Below are 15344 nucleotides of genomic sequence, written 5' to 3' on the forward strand. Positions count from 1 at the left end.
GTGGGGAAAAAATCTCCAGTATAATTCTTTTTCATTCTGGTATAATAATATTCTTTTATCTTTCTTCCTCACTGACTGAAAACGACTTGAAGTCAAGTTTTGGTCTGTTGTTAATTTCTGTATTCCTAGCACTTAATGCAGTGCCTTACATATAAAGGGGGTTCAATAAAGTGAGTGAAAAAAATTCAAAAGTTCCCATTTCGTTTCACCTTCGAAGTCCTTGCTCAGATATTGACACCTTCAGGAAGCTGTTATTTTCCCTCAGGGAAAGCAAACTCTCTTCCAATAGAATTCTGATAGCTTTTTTTTGTACATATTTTATAATTATCAGAGGCTGTACTATAGCTATTTAATACATGTCTTATCTCCCCTAACAGACTGTAAAGTCTTTACAGTTAAAGCCCATGTCAAATTCAGTTTTATTAAACATTTTGTCCCCTGCAGTGGTTAGCATATTATCTTGGACATAGTCAATATAAATATTGTGTTGAACATATAGTCTCCAAGTGCTTTCTTTGAAATGGCATGTTTAAGTAAAAGTATCTTATGTTAAAAAAAATCGCTAAATTAAAGCACGTCAAAAGTAAACATGTTATATAAAATAAGGTGTTAAAATCCTCTTAAATAAAATTCAGAAAAGAAGAGACTTACGTGTTCATATAAAAGTCTAAGAATTTTCTTAGGGACAGTATTAGCATTAAAGGAGAGGTTGAACACACATACAACACAGTGATTCATCTGAAAGACCGATGATAAAGTTTGGAGCTAAGATAGTGACAGTGGGAATCAACAGAGAGCCTTATGAGGTAGAATTAACTGAACTTGTTCATCGACAACATGTGGGAAAAATTAAGCATGAATGAGGTTTATTACATAGGAAATTGGATGAATGTTGGCATCATTAATTGAAGAATGAATAACAGGTCTTGGGAGGGGATGGGAAGAGATTAGACATCCGATATTGAGTCTGAGAAGCCTTGGTGATACTGCATGATGATATCTACAAAAAAGTTAAAAGTATGAATCCTGGACACAGGAGAGAGAAGGAAGACTGGAGATATTTGCCACATAAGTTAAAGTGATGGGAATTTACTCAGGGAAAGAAGGTAAAATAAGACAGGATTTAAGCCAGGAAACAGGAAAGTATAAAACGAGTTGTGAAAAGAGAGAAGCCAATGAGAAACGTAGATGTCTTTATTCTATCTAAGAGGGGAACCAAAGAAGCCTGAGAGAGTGGTTTTATAGCAGTGGAAATGGGACTTCCCAAAAAGAGGAGTCTGTAGTGAACTATAAAACAAGGTCAAATAAAGTAGGGCCCCTGAGTCCATTAAATCTGGAAATTAGGAGGTCATTTGGTGACTTTGGTGGGAACAGTGTGAGTGAGGTTATGGGTATAGAAATCAGGCTGAGGAAATAGTTAGGAGGTAAGGAAAGGGAGGTCATGCATTGGAGGGGTGGTATGGGAAAACCAAAATGAGATGGGCAATGTACTGGCCATGTACCTGTGGGTGAGTTACTTGAAGTCATAAACCTCAGTTTTCTCATTTGTAAAATGAGTTGATATCTATCAACCTTCTTTGTGAAGACTAAATGAGATAATCCATGCAAAGTGCCTAGAATAGTGCCTGACCAAATAGCAGGCTCTCAATAAATGATTTTCTGTATCTAAGAAGTCTGAGATGGCAGCATGATTTTTGGGCACAAAGTAAGGAACATGTGGAGAAGGAGAGTTTTATACCTTTTTCAAATGTAGCTCAGAAGTAAGAACTGGAGAGAGGAACATGGATCATAAAAATAAGACCAGAAGAACTGACTGGGGCTAAATAATGGAGGTTCTGACATGAAATTCTGAGGAATTTGGACATTAGCACATATGTTTATTAAATAAGTAGATTTCATTAATTCACAGAAGAGAGATTACAGTAAGTTATTATTTGGATGGGGCATTAGACATAGAAACACTTCATATACCCCCAGGCCTCAACTTTAAAATGAAATACCCTATTCATACCAGCATAGTGCATTACATAGCCTTCATGTGTCTCTCTTACCCCATTAGATTCCTAAACCCCTTGAACTTGACAAAAAAATTTTTTCTCATCTTCTGCTTCCCATCACGTAATACAATGCCTGGAAGACTCTAGGTGCTTAAATATTGTCTGATGAATGAATGAATGAATGAATGATTCTCCTTTTACATGATGTAGTGATATAAATAGAGAATAGACGTTACATAAACCCTGTTAGTGAGCCTACTAAGCTGAGAGAAATTCATAATAGAGTATGGAAGAGCACCTAGGACTCCTGCCTTATAGTTAGCGCTGTTGCTCTGCATTTTGCTTACTTAAGCCAATAATCTATAGCTTCTGACCCCAGAGATATAGAAGTTGAAAACCTTGAAAGAAGCTGGGAGGTTCAACTTTCATGTTGGATTCGGCTAACTGCTACAGGACTAGTTTGGAATGCCAAAGTACTTCCTGAAACACGGTCTGTTTATATTAAGAAGCCGCAGGTAAAGTGTTCATAGCCATCAGCTGGATGGCTTTTTGCATGCAGAGCAGAGTCACGTGGGCCCCTGATCGATCTTGCATTGAGTAGGTGAGAGGTGATTAAGTAGTAATTCAGATTCGACATGGGCCTTCTTGGTCATATAACTGCTTTGAGCAGTTGGGGAGTATTAAAAATTTAGAGGCCCTATTTTTTTTTTTATTTTATGATTCCACCCCTTTACTTTGCCTTTGTGGACACAACTCCTGCTCCGTGGTGGCCCAGGGGAGAAGCTTCGGGTACAGGACAGTTTTTAGACAGGTGGCCTGACCGTTTGCCATTCGAGGATTACAGCGAATGATTCTATTTGTAATTTCTACCCTTCCCATTGCCCACCCCCCAAAAAAAACCCGTATGTGATTTTACAAACGTATTAACATATAAATAATGAGAACCATCCTGGTGGGAGCCTCTTCGGTTTTCGCTGCTGGAGATGAACAATGAGGGGCGCTGTGCCCACATACACTGCCTGCGACGTCGGGAGTCTCATGGCGGCTGTCCTGGGCCCGCACCTGGCATTTTCGGCACCTCCAGGTTCAACCACCGGTCTGTCTCTGCTGTGCCCAGGGAAGGGCCCGAGGGCTGCGAGTGTGTTTAGCTTCCCGCCCGTCATCGCTCTGGCTCGAACTCATGCCGGAAGGGACGCTTCTACTCCCTACCGTGCTTCCTGTGGGCGGGCCAATCCTTCTGCAGACACTGGCAGCCGCAGTACCAGGCCAGCTGGCAGCGCCCACAGAGGTTGAACTCCCAGAGCCGCTTCTCAGTCACCGTGCAGGGAGGGTAGTGGCACTCAGTAGGTGCAAGAATTCTCCTCTTCCAGTACATCCCCGTTGGTCACGGTTAGGACAGGAAACTGTTCTTCTGTGGGGTCTGTAGGCAGCTGCTGAACTGCAAGCCAATACAAGCTTTGCTCCTTCTGTTTGCTGGAGGTCTCTTCGGCCTTGGGCCGCCAGCCCCATGGCACCAGCTGCAGGTTGTCCAGGCGATTGTCCACAGTCACAGCGTTGAGGCGCACCACCTGGAAGCCTGGGGCCACAACCCACCCCCTACCCCGCTCTCGTGCCCTCCCACAGCCTCTCACAAAGCCACGACCCCCACTCCACTCCGGGCCGCTCCCAGAGCAGCTCCCGAAGGCGTCTCCCTGAGCCCCTTCCTTGGTTCTTGTCAAAGGCATAGGAAATGGACAAATCCCTGACCAAGTGATTTTATTTTTTTCTACCAACTTTTCTCCAGTGATCTTCCCACTGCTACCTCTCCATTTATTTTCTTGCTTTGGGTGAGTATATGTTCTCTTCTTTTATCTTGTTACCTTTCATGGTGAATGAGACTAGAGTTACTTAGGAGAATTTTTATGAATCAGTGAGAGGCCCCAGGCTCTTCTCTCTGATGCTGGCAGAATCCCTATAGTCCCTGAATGGTGGCCTGTTATTTCCTCTGGATGGGTTAATTTGTGCTATTAACCAGGTACAAAGGAAGAACATCTCTGGCAAATCAAGTCGCTTTGACAATTCCAGCAGTAATCAGGGGACTCTCTTCTTAAAAACTACAATTCCAGATGTAGCTTTTTAAGAAGAGAGTCCCCTGATTGGTTGATAGCAGAACTTGAGAACTTGATGTCAGAACCTGGCTGGGGAGGTAGAGACTGAATCAGAGGTCAGAGGCAATGTTCTTCCTACCATCTTCTCATCCTTACTGCCCAGAGTCTAGAGCAGAATAAGAGGGGGCAATTGCTGAGGGAGGGGTCAGACCCTCCTCAAGGAGACACTATGTTTCTGCTTCTGCATCCATCTCTTCCTCCACCTACTAGACATTTTTTTAAAAATTCCTGCATGAAGGCAGTAGGCTAGGCACTGGACACTGGGGGCACAAACTTTAAATGACATAATCTACCTTTAGGGAATTTAAAAATGATATGTGCTTGGAAATAATGACAACAGCATGCTCAGAAAACAGTGGGAAGCCTATGGGGAGGATGCCAAGTCAGCCTGGACCATCAGAAAGGGTTCACAGAGGCAGTGTTGCTGAAACTTGAAGTATGAATACATTTTTTGGCATTCCAGAAAGGCAATAGGCAAGAAAGTGCCAGCACTTAAGAACAGGGTGGGAGATGAGAGGGATGAAGGAATATGAAAAGGACTCATCAAAAGACTGGAAATATCCTAGGAAAGGGTAATGAAATAGAGGCCATAGATAAAAGCATTGAAAAGGAGGATGGATTAGAAGAGTTACACCCTGAACAGAAATCAGAAAAGGTAAGGGATTCAAGTGCCTTTTGGTTTTAGGAAAAAGAAATAATTGTAGACGTTAGTGATAACAGTTTTCCATGTAAGAGTGGAGGACAAATCTGTGAATTCAGTGGGAGGTGTATTAGTTTTCTGTTGTATAATAGGTTACCACAAATGTCGTGGTTTCACAAATTTACCTATTTCTCCTGGTTTCTGTAGATCAGAAGTCTGGACATGGCTGAGCCAGGTTCTTTGCTCAGGATTTCTCACTAGGTTGAAATCAAGGTAGTTAGGTTGGTGGAATTTATTTCCTTGAGGCTGTAGAATTTGTGGCAGCTTGTTTCTTAAAGCCAGTAACAGAGAAAAAGTATCTCTGCTGCTTTGAGTCTCTAATGCCAAAGACTTTATTTTTATTTTTTATTTTTAAGAGCTCACTTGATTAGGTCCTACCCACACAGGATAACCTCCCTTTTAATTAACTTAAAATCACCTGATTCAAGGACCTTTGTTACATTTGAAAAATTCCTTCACCTGTGTCATATTCTGTTACAGGCAAGTCACCATTTCCACCCACACTTAAAAGGAAGAAATTCTACAAGACTGGGACTCTTTGGGTAGTCATTTTAGGGTGTGTTGGCTACAAGAAGTAAGAAACTCAAGGCAGTGATTATATTGTGCAGACTTGACTGAGAAGAAAACAACATAGGCCTGTAATTATGGGAAATACAGGATCAAGAAAGAGCTTGGGATATGTATGTATGTGTTTGTTTTTGTCAGTTAGCTCTTGCTGCTTAACAAACCATGCCAATATTTAGTGTTTTAAAACACAATTTTTTTTAGCTCAGAAATCTGCTGGTCAATAATTTGGGCTGTTTTCAGCTACATGGTTCTGCAGATATGGGCTAGATTCAATTAATCTTTGCTGTGACCTACCTATGTCTGTGATTGGCTGTTGGGTTAGCTGGTGGCTGGTTAACTGTCTGGTGGCCAGGTAGTTGTCTGCTGAGATGGGGTCTTATATCTTCCAGTAAACTAGGCTAAGCTCATCCATATTATGGCAGTGTTCTGCATGCAACAAGCCAGTAAACCTCAATGCACAGGTGTTTTTCAAGACACTGCTGCTTGTATTGCATTTGATGATATTGTATGGGCCAAAACAAGTCATTTGGCTACCTAGATACTGGTGGAACAAATGACTTTCTGAAAGAATGAAAAAGAATGGAGAATTGTGACTACTTTTACTACTCACCACAGTGATATTTATTATTATGCTTTTAGAAGAGTGAATTTCTGTTTTATATCTATGTTAGGATCAGGGAACTAGGAAAAAAATAAAAAATAAAATAAAAATAATAAGTACATAGGATAGGGGAATAACCGACGAAATGAGATTTCTAAGAGGTCAAGAGCTGCTGTGATTCATAGTACACAGGAGAATTCACCTTTAAAAAAGTGAAAGGTTTTTTCATTCACCTTCCTTAGAAAAAGGGAAAGGGAATAGAGGTGATTTTACCAAAATTCATTTTCCTGGTAATCTTGATTTTCCTTGGAGTAAAGAAATGTAGGCCATCTGTTGAACATAATGGGAGAAATAGTAGGTTAAGGGTTTGTGGAGAATGTGAAGTTTTTGGAAAAGCTGTTCATTAGAACAGTAGAGGAAGGCAAGGTCAAAATAATAACAACAAAAAGAAAACACAAATCAACCAACCAAAAAAGGGAGAGGTACAGGGCCCAGCTGAGACTATAGACATTGAACTTGTGCTTTCACCAATCCCCAGTAACTCAACCAACCAGTATGTGAATCGAGAAAGCCCCTCCTTCTGTAGGTGAATTCAGTCCCACTCGGCTGTTGCCCTTGTGTAGGATGCAGTTTGAAAAACAGGTGCAGTGGTCCTGCCAATTAACAAGTGGTATCACTTTTTTCTCAGAGCAACTTTAAGTAGACTAGATTTAGAAACATAATGACAATTGCTGGAATTGCTTTAAGAATGAAGGTTTGCCAAATTGATTGGCAAGAGAACATTGGTAAGAAACCTCAGTATCTAGAATGTTGACAATGCTGGCATGAAGGTTGAGATTTAACAAAGTATTACTGAAACTTAAAAAATAGAGATGAGGAGTATGAGACTGGATAGCAAGAGAGGGGCTTTGTCATGAAGGAAAGGTCTTTAGTTCATGGTAGACACAAAGAAAACACTGATGAAGTCTTAAGCATAGGTGATCAGATTTTAAAAGTTCAATCTGGTGATAGGTTAAATGGAGTGCAAGTCGAAGTAAGAACACCAGAAAAGATTATTTACTCTTTTAAAGATTAGGTTTCTGCCTCGTGTAGCTGTACAAAATCAGGAGGGAGAGGCGTTGTATAACTACAAATTCAGGAGGGAGAGCACAACTATATGCAATCCACATCTGGTGCTCTCAGAATCTCGGGAACTATTCAAGACACTAGGTATCAGGTCAGTCATTTCAGTTTTCATTCAAATGCTTTCAGATCTCACAGAAATATCAGGGAAAACTGAATATATATAGGAGCAGTTCATTTTAGGTTTACTAAAAATACAAGGCAGTTCTACAGTAGAGATTGGTTGTTAAAATAACTAATGGTCTTTAACATATAGGATCTGAGAGTGAATTTATGATTAGGATCATCTACCTAATGATAGGAGCACATTGCATCTTTGGTTACTGAGATTATTGTGAATGTTTTCCAGAGTTCTGGATAGTCTTTCTAGGAGAAGAGAGTTTTGAACATGACTTTAGAGAGTTTTGAAAATGGCAAGGAGGCTTCCAGCATAGTTCTGAGGACTGGAAAAACGGTCATTGGTAACTCTAGAGTGGTGTTTGAAGCAAAGGAATCAATACAGATGCAGTAAGAAATAGTGTAAAGAAGACCCAGAACAGCCTTGAGGGAGAAGCAATTAAAGCGTCAGTAACAAACCTTGAGAACAGCATAGAAGATTATGAATGGGAGAGGAAGAAGACATGGAAATAATTTATATTAAATAGATGCCAATAGAGACCTTTGGCATCACTAATAAGGGATTTATAGGAAGGGGTAAAATGAAGGACTGATTCTGAGCTCCTGAGAATTTGACAGGTGCCCATTTTTTCTTTCTGCATACATATTTTCCTGCCTTTACTTTCTCTTTTTAAAAACATATTAATTAGAGAAATTCAGGAAAATCATTCTTTTTATTAAAAAGAAATCCTTAACCCCTGGAAATTTTATTAAAATATGGTGTCACATTTTTATATTAGTACAAATTAGAATAACATGGTGGTATTTTTGCAAGTTAAAAATGAGTATGTTGCATATTCTTATTAATATATTAAACAAGAAAAGAATTATATGAAGATTAATATAAACATGGTAAACATCTTTAGACTTTGCAGACCCTTTCTGTTAGAAGTTCCTCAATAATCAATGTTTTAAATGTATTAAAACATTTAATAAAATTCTGAGTTATTTATATTAGGTAAAATATTAACATAGTAGAATGTTTGGTCATTAGAAGCCATCATTTTGAGGAAGTTGGAGAGGTTAGTCTTTTCCTCTGAATGAGACCCTAATAATTACAATTAACAATTATGATCTTAACACGGTGATAATTTGATGAATATTCAGGGTAAATAATTGAGTTTTTCATATACATTAAAGTTATTTGGAAACAACAGAACTGAAAAGGTAAGATTTTTGTGACTGCTGTTATTAATTTACAGAATTATTTACCAAACAGCTATTCTAGGCTTAGTACAACAAGCAAAGACACACTACACAGCCTAGAAATGTTTCTATGTTCTTTTAATTAGAAGAGATCAATCATAGGAAATAAGTAGAGAAGACTTTTCATTTGTGGTTAAAAAAAAATCCTTGAATATACTATTTACCCTAAGAGAACAATCTCTTAATGACATATTTAACTACAAATGATTGTGTAACTCCAAATAAGACATCGTCATTCTTGCAGTGACAGAAACATTCAGCTGCCCAGCTAGTAGTGTTTGGATTTAAATATATCTCTAACCACATGGATCAGTTACATAAACATTGGCTAAGCAGACTCGTTTCTAAGTAAAACTTACATGAGTGAATTGCTAAACTTTCTTCCTTTATTTGATTGAATTCTGCTTGACTTTCAATTGCCTCTGATTTTCCCATAATCTGGGTTATGCCAAGATATTTAGGTATTATTTATGTAGCAAGAATTCTTTCGTGTTGCAAAGATACATATAAATTTACATATAAAAGAAAGGAGCATTTTGGGTATGTTTCCTTAGAAACTTAAAAGTTTGGGATGAGTTGTTTGAATTTGAAAGTTTTAAATATTTCTAGACTTAAAACTATATGGTACGAAACCTCTATTAGGTCTAATGGAAATCGTACAGTGTTATAAGCAAAATCAAGAAATATCTTTTACATTATTTGTAAAGATTTTGCTAAGTTTGATTGTTATGTTTATATATATATTCCTGCTATGTGCTTAATGCAATATCTATATGTAAGTCTTAATATTTATTGATATTTTGATTGACTGATATTCTCTAAATTCTTTATTATACATGCACGTTTATTCTTTTGTATACTGTCATAAATCAATGACTTTGAAGGGAAACCTCTGTTTAAAAGGTATTCAAATTATTTATAACTTCAGTACTTAAAGTACTAGGTGATTTTTAAAATGGCACAAGACTACATACATCCAGTTGTTTCACAGGCTCTCCCTGGCTTCTCTTGTAAAATGATCAATTGTTCTTTATTTCTTTTTTTATTTGGATTGGTGGGTTTTGTTGCTTCAGGTGGATTGTATTTGTAAAGTGTTCTGGCTTCTTTTGATATAAAAGACAGCCTATTTCTTCCAACAAAACCCAAATAATTTGTTAAATGTTCATTATATGTTCATGTTAAATGTTTATTCTGGCAAATAGTTGGGAAAATTAAGCTAAAACTTCCTGTCTAATTTGGGCTTTGCTTTCAGTCTCTCAGTTTATCATTCTGTGTTGATATTGGGTTATTTCATCTTTTGAATTCTGGGCACTTTTCCAACTTCACAGCATGTAGGAGTTAAGTAGTAGAAACTCTTAGAATTTTAAACACTTGAAGTGTGTTAAATTTTTTTTTAAGGCTTGTAGTCATTATTATAATATTATGGTTTATATTCTTACAATGGAAGAAAATCATTTTCCAAAGTGAAATTTGCAATTTATACTGATGGTGATTTAAATCTTTCCAAATCACACAATTCAAAATTAAGATAACTATTTTAGATCCTGTCAATGAATTATCTTCCAACTATGCAGTACAATTTTATATTGATTTCATTCTGCGGAATAAATGAGGTATAGGATGTAATACTTCACAGCTTATTTGTATCTTATTTCAAATTCAGAGCAAGGCCTCATTAGCAAAACGAATTTCCTTCATTTTTATGGAGGTTTAAGATGTGTTCTTTTGTGTAAGTTGTTTGCATAATCGCACAAGTGACAAGAATATGTTAATCGTTTCACAAATAATGTCCTATTTCAATCTGTCTATTTCTCTTTCCTCTAGTTAACTTCTTCTCCCACTACCTCTGAGCAGCTTGCCTGTAAACCACCTGCTTTCTCCTTTGTTTCTCCAACTAATCTGAACACACCACCCGACCCAGATAACCTCGAGGGAGCCTCTGTCCTAGAGGAGTTCCACACTAGGAGGCTGGATGTCGGTGGGGCCGTGGTGGAAGAATCAGCTACGTATTTTCAAACTACCACTCACTCTTCACCCTTTTCTGCATCGAAGGGCACCTGCTCGACGTTACTGTTTCCCCATTCCACTCAACTATCACGTTCTAACTTACCCAGTTCAACTGCAGCAGATCCAAAGTTTGGACTGACTTCCGAAGTTCTGAAGAAGACACCTGTCACCTCACATGTCCTTAGTAGTGGAGAAAGTCCGAAAACCTCTTTTCTTCCACCGTCCTCCAGTGCTTCTCTGAAGACGAGTTCAGCCTCCTACATCCCAGTCCGCATTGTCACGCATTCACTCTCTCCGAGCCCCAAACCATTTACTTCCTCTTTCCATGGCTCTTCTTCTACCATCTGCAGCCAAATGTCATCTAGTGGAAATCTTTCAAAGTCAGGGGTAAAATCCCCGGTGCCCTCCCGGCTTGCCCTTCTCACTGCCATTCTCAAGTCAAACCCTTCCCACCAAAGACCCTTTTCCCCTGCGTCCTGTCCCACCTTCTCTCTAAACTCCCCGGCCTCTTCCATGCTCACACTTGATCAAAAACCAAAGCAGACCCCACCCACGCCTAAAAAGTCTCTCTCAAGTTGTTCCCTGAGAGCTGGGTCGTCAGATCAAGCGGAACACCAGGATTCTGAGTTGACCCAGCAATCTTTTCGCCTGCCTGTTTTCACCCAGTCTACTCCCCTTTCTCAGGATCCCTCCCTCTCTCCTACAAAACAAGCTAGTAGCAACCTTGCTTCCCTGAAGGTAGAGACAACACCATTACCCACTTTGAAGAGTGATACAATGCTCTCCCTGCTACAAACCAGTGCAATCAGTTCTGTGGGTTTTCCTCCTGTTCCTCCAAGCTCTTCTCTTTCCTCTTTAAAGAGTAAACAGGATGGTGACCTCAGAGGTCCAGAAAACCCCAGAAACATTCATACATACCCTTCTACATTAGCCTCCTCTGCATTATCTTCTCTATCCCCTCCTATTAATCAAAGAGCTACACTGTTTTCTTCAGAGAAGTGTTTCCATCCTTCCCCAGCTCTTTCAAGCCTGATAAACAGATCTAAAAGAGCATCATCCCAACTATCTGGCCAGGAGCTGAATCCTTCAGCTCTTCCTTCAGTCCCTATCTCCAATGCTAGCTCTGCCTCTCTTCCCAACTTGAGGTCCTCCTCTCTCCCTTGTGCCAATTTGCCCACCCAGACACCCTACCTCAGTCCCTCAGCACTGTACCCACATTGCGGCAGTGGTACCCTGCCTTCAAGACTTGGGAAATCTGAAAGCACCACCCTCAACCACAGGTCACCTGTTTCAGCCCCATCACTTCCCATATCTCTAACAAGAACTGAGGAGCTGATTTCACCCTGTGCATTGTCCATGTCAACAGGCCAAGAAAATAAGAAACCCAAGGTATTTTTTTGCATGTTGCATGATGCATGCTTATTTTGAAACAGGGAAGAATCTTTATTTTTCTCCAAGGCAGAAATATAGTGTTCATTCTGTGACTATAAGGAGGAAGAAAAAGTACAAGAGGGCTCCAGGACTTGGCATATTTGAATGTGTAAATGAATTATAATCCATATAGAATTATGTGTTTCAGTCATATCTTTTCATTTCAAAAATCCTCTTCCTCTTCCTAACTTTTTATATCTATGACTCCAAGGGTTTTATTTTCCCCCTGGCATAATATGAGTTATACCATTGGTCCTAATGACAGAATTAAAAGCAAGTAGTTGAGATTTGGGACTATGATATGTTTCTCATTGTTTATTAACAGGGACCCTAGCATGCATCCAAATATCCTGTACTGATGGAATAGTAGACAGGATTGATATAAAATGGAATATTTTCTTAGATCTAGGCCTATGATATAGCCAACCCCATTCTCCTGGCAGAAGGCAACTCTACACTAAGGCATGCTGGCTTCTCAACTATTCTCAAGTAATTCAGATTGTGGATCACCCACACTCAGAATTTGCTAGGTGTTATATCAATAAAAGGAAACAATTAAAGTGCCTGCATAAGAAGGCATGGTGATTTTCAGCTCCGTATGTTGAAATACTATAGTTTTAGAGCTTTGAAATATCATGGAGAGTATGTTTCACTGTCACTTTTCAGATGAAGAATGTCATGTTGAAGGGATAAAGTGATCTTCATTGTCTTGTAAATGATGTTACAATGCAATGCAAGTCAAAGCATGCATTAAATACCTACTATATGTGTTCCACTACTGTACTAGCTTTCTTTGAAGTGTGTGTGGTTTCTTTTAAAGAGAAGTAAGAGATAATGTTTTTTTGTCTTAGAACAATTCAATTTTAATCAGTGGAAAAAGATACACAATTTGGAGAAGCTATATATAGTTATTAAATCTACAATACAGCTAGAAAACCAGTATAAGGCAAAATTAATTGTGTAAGTCAGATTATAAATAATCAACTGAGTTCAATATAGCAGGAATACTGTGATGGAACATGGTTACTGAGAGAAGCTATCAAAAACATGAGGCCTGTGGGAGATGTTTAGGATTTAACTTAATGAAGAGGAAAGGAGTTGGCATTTCAGAAATAAAAAACAACCTGACCAAATATACAGAAGATAATCCTAGAAGGCTGTATGTGGAGACTTAAGATGATTGGCCTTATAATCTAATAGTAATAATAGCAGTATCAAATGCTTTCTGTGAGTCAGAAACTATGCTAATATGCAAAATAGTTGAAAAATTAATCAATGGATTGCATCAGTTAAATTTTATAATCATATGGAGTTGGCAATACTATTTTCCCTATTTTGTACACCAAGAAACTGAAGTTCAGTGAATAACTTGTCCGGGTCATGGGTCTGGTACAGAGCTAGCATTTATATAATATTAAGTCTGCTGATTCTTGAAGCCATTTTCTTTATTACTATGATTTATTGCTACAAAGAAATAACTCATGTTAGCAATTTAGGCTGACTTTATAATTCTCATGAAGAAAATCATTATTAAGGAATAATGCCCAGAATTCACAATTTATATAATTTTGGGGTTATTTAAAAAATGTATTGGAGATTAAGTCATTGTATTTTAAACACTGAAAGCAAATGAGATGGATAGAATTTAACTTTTCTGTGATTCTCAATTGAAAATTCTACTTATTTGAGGTAAATTGACCTGTTTGTTATATTTTATATACATATATGTGATTATAAAATTTATCTGTAGAGTATTTAAAACAAACTGACAATCTAATTGTTACTGTTTCTTGAGTGTATTAACTATTATTTTTTAAACCATGCCGCTATATACTTAAATTATTCTTTTTGTGTGTGTAAAAATGGTTTTACTCTAGAAGCTGTTTCAAAGTATTTCTATGTGTGTTTCACTGCACTTTTTGTTTTCTCCTGGTTTGAATATAGTCAGACAGTTGGAAGACGGCAAGCCTTCAAAGGGCTTTTAATACATTAAAGGCCTATTTATTGAAGACTTATTATTTTTTGGCTCTCTTCCTACACCCAACATTGAAAAATTTTCAGCATTTGCTCTTTTCTTTTAAAAGAATTTCCAAGTAAAAAAATTCAAAGAAATGCAAGGTAAATTTGATGAAAAGGAAAATAAGAAGAATGATTATAATTTAACTACCAGTAAAAATATCAATTGATGACCGGGCGCGGTGGCTCACGCCTGTAATCCCAGCACTTTGGGAGGCCGAGGTGGGTAGATCACGAGGTCAAGAGATCGAGACCATCCTTGTCAACATGGTGAAACCCCGTCTCTACTAAAAATACAAAAAATTAGCTGGGCATGGTGGCACGCGCCTGTAATCCCAGCTACTCGGGAGGCTGAGGCGGGAGAATTGCCTGAACCCAGGAGGCGGAGGTTGTGGTGAGCCGAGATCGCGCCATTGCACTCCAGCCTGGGTGACAAGAGCGAAACTCCGTCTCAAAAAAAAAAAAAAAAAAAAAAAAAAAAAAAAAAAAAAAAAAGCTTCTTATGGGTAAAATTTATAATAACTTCTACAAAAATAGACTAGCATGGACTCTGAGACCATGCTATTCTTTTTCATGTTTATTTTCTCTTTGCATCTTGCTATATTATCTCTTAAGGTAAAAGTCAAGTTAGCCCACTTTTTAAAAAAATTATGAAATATTATTTTCAGAAATTGTAACTTGAGTGTAAAAATTTATTAAAATTGATGTGGAATAGGTAAATCTTATCCTGATGTCTTTTGATGTTTGACTGTTTAAATTGGTAACATTATTTTATAGACTGACAGGAAGAAATAGACAAAAGCTGTGTGATATTGAAGAATTTATGATGTGCTTTCATGGGTTGTTTCTTGTCTTTTTCCTTCTGGTATGGTATGAAGCTGAGCACAGGGCTCTTTTTGAAATCAAAGAGCTTTAGATTTAGGTCAGCTTTACTCACTCCCAGATTCTGAAATAATAGCGGTCCTATGATACAGATGGCCATCTGATTAAAACATGAATGCTTGAAGGATATTAGTTTAAAGTCTGGGCCCTACTGTCCTTTGATATTAAAATAAAATGGAATAACCATAGTATGCTGAGCTAAATTCAGATATAAAGTGTATTTGATGTTTCTTTTTCATAGATAAAATTTTAAAGTTCTGAATGTGCTTGCATTTGTATGATATAATTGCTGTGATATGTTAAAGTCAGATGTAGTTTAAAATACTATTTCACATTATAATCATGGCTTTAGACAGGATGGGTGTTTGCTGCTCAGTCTGCTGTTTTTTGTTTTTTTGTTTATTTTTGAGACAAGGTCCCACTGTGTCGCCCAAGCTGCAGTGCAGTGGTGCAATCTTGGCTCACTGCAACCTCTGCCTCCTGGGTTCAAATGATTCTCCTCCCTCAGCCGC

At 38.1% G+C, this 15344-nt stretch overlaps 1 protein-coding gene across 50 annotated transcripts in view; it reads left to right on the plus strand.

The window, feature by feature from the left end:
• Window positions 1-15344, plus strand: part of MLIP (muscular LMNA interacting protein) — a 283089-nt gene that overhangs the window by 137073 nt on the left and 130672 nt on the right. For 47 of the 50 annotated variants that reach the window (XR_013534304.1, XR_013534303.1, XM_078369389.1 and 44 more), the window contains one exon: window positions 10321-11892. The exons of the other annotated variants lie outside the window; for them this stretch is intronic. Coding sequence is in view for 45 of the 47 variants with exons in the window: in XM_078369389.1 (XP_078225515.1) it covers window positions 10321-11892 (1572 nt within the window). In the remaining 2 variants the exon portion in view is untranslated. The remainder of the gene's footprint in view (window positions 1-10320; window positions 11893-15344) is intronic. 50 annotated transcript variants of the gene reach the window in all.

This window comes from Callithrix jacchus, chromosome 4 (genome assembly GCF_049354715.1).
Source record: "Callithrix jacchus isolate 240 chromosome 4, calJac240_pri, whole genome shotgun sequence".
Lineage (NCBI taxonomy): Eukaryota > Metazoa > Chordata > Mammalia > Primates > Cebidae > Callithrix > Callithrix jacchus.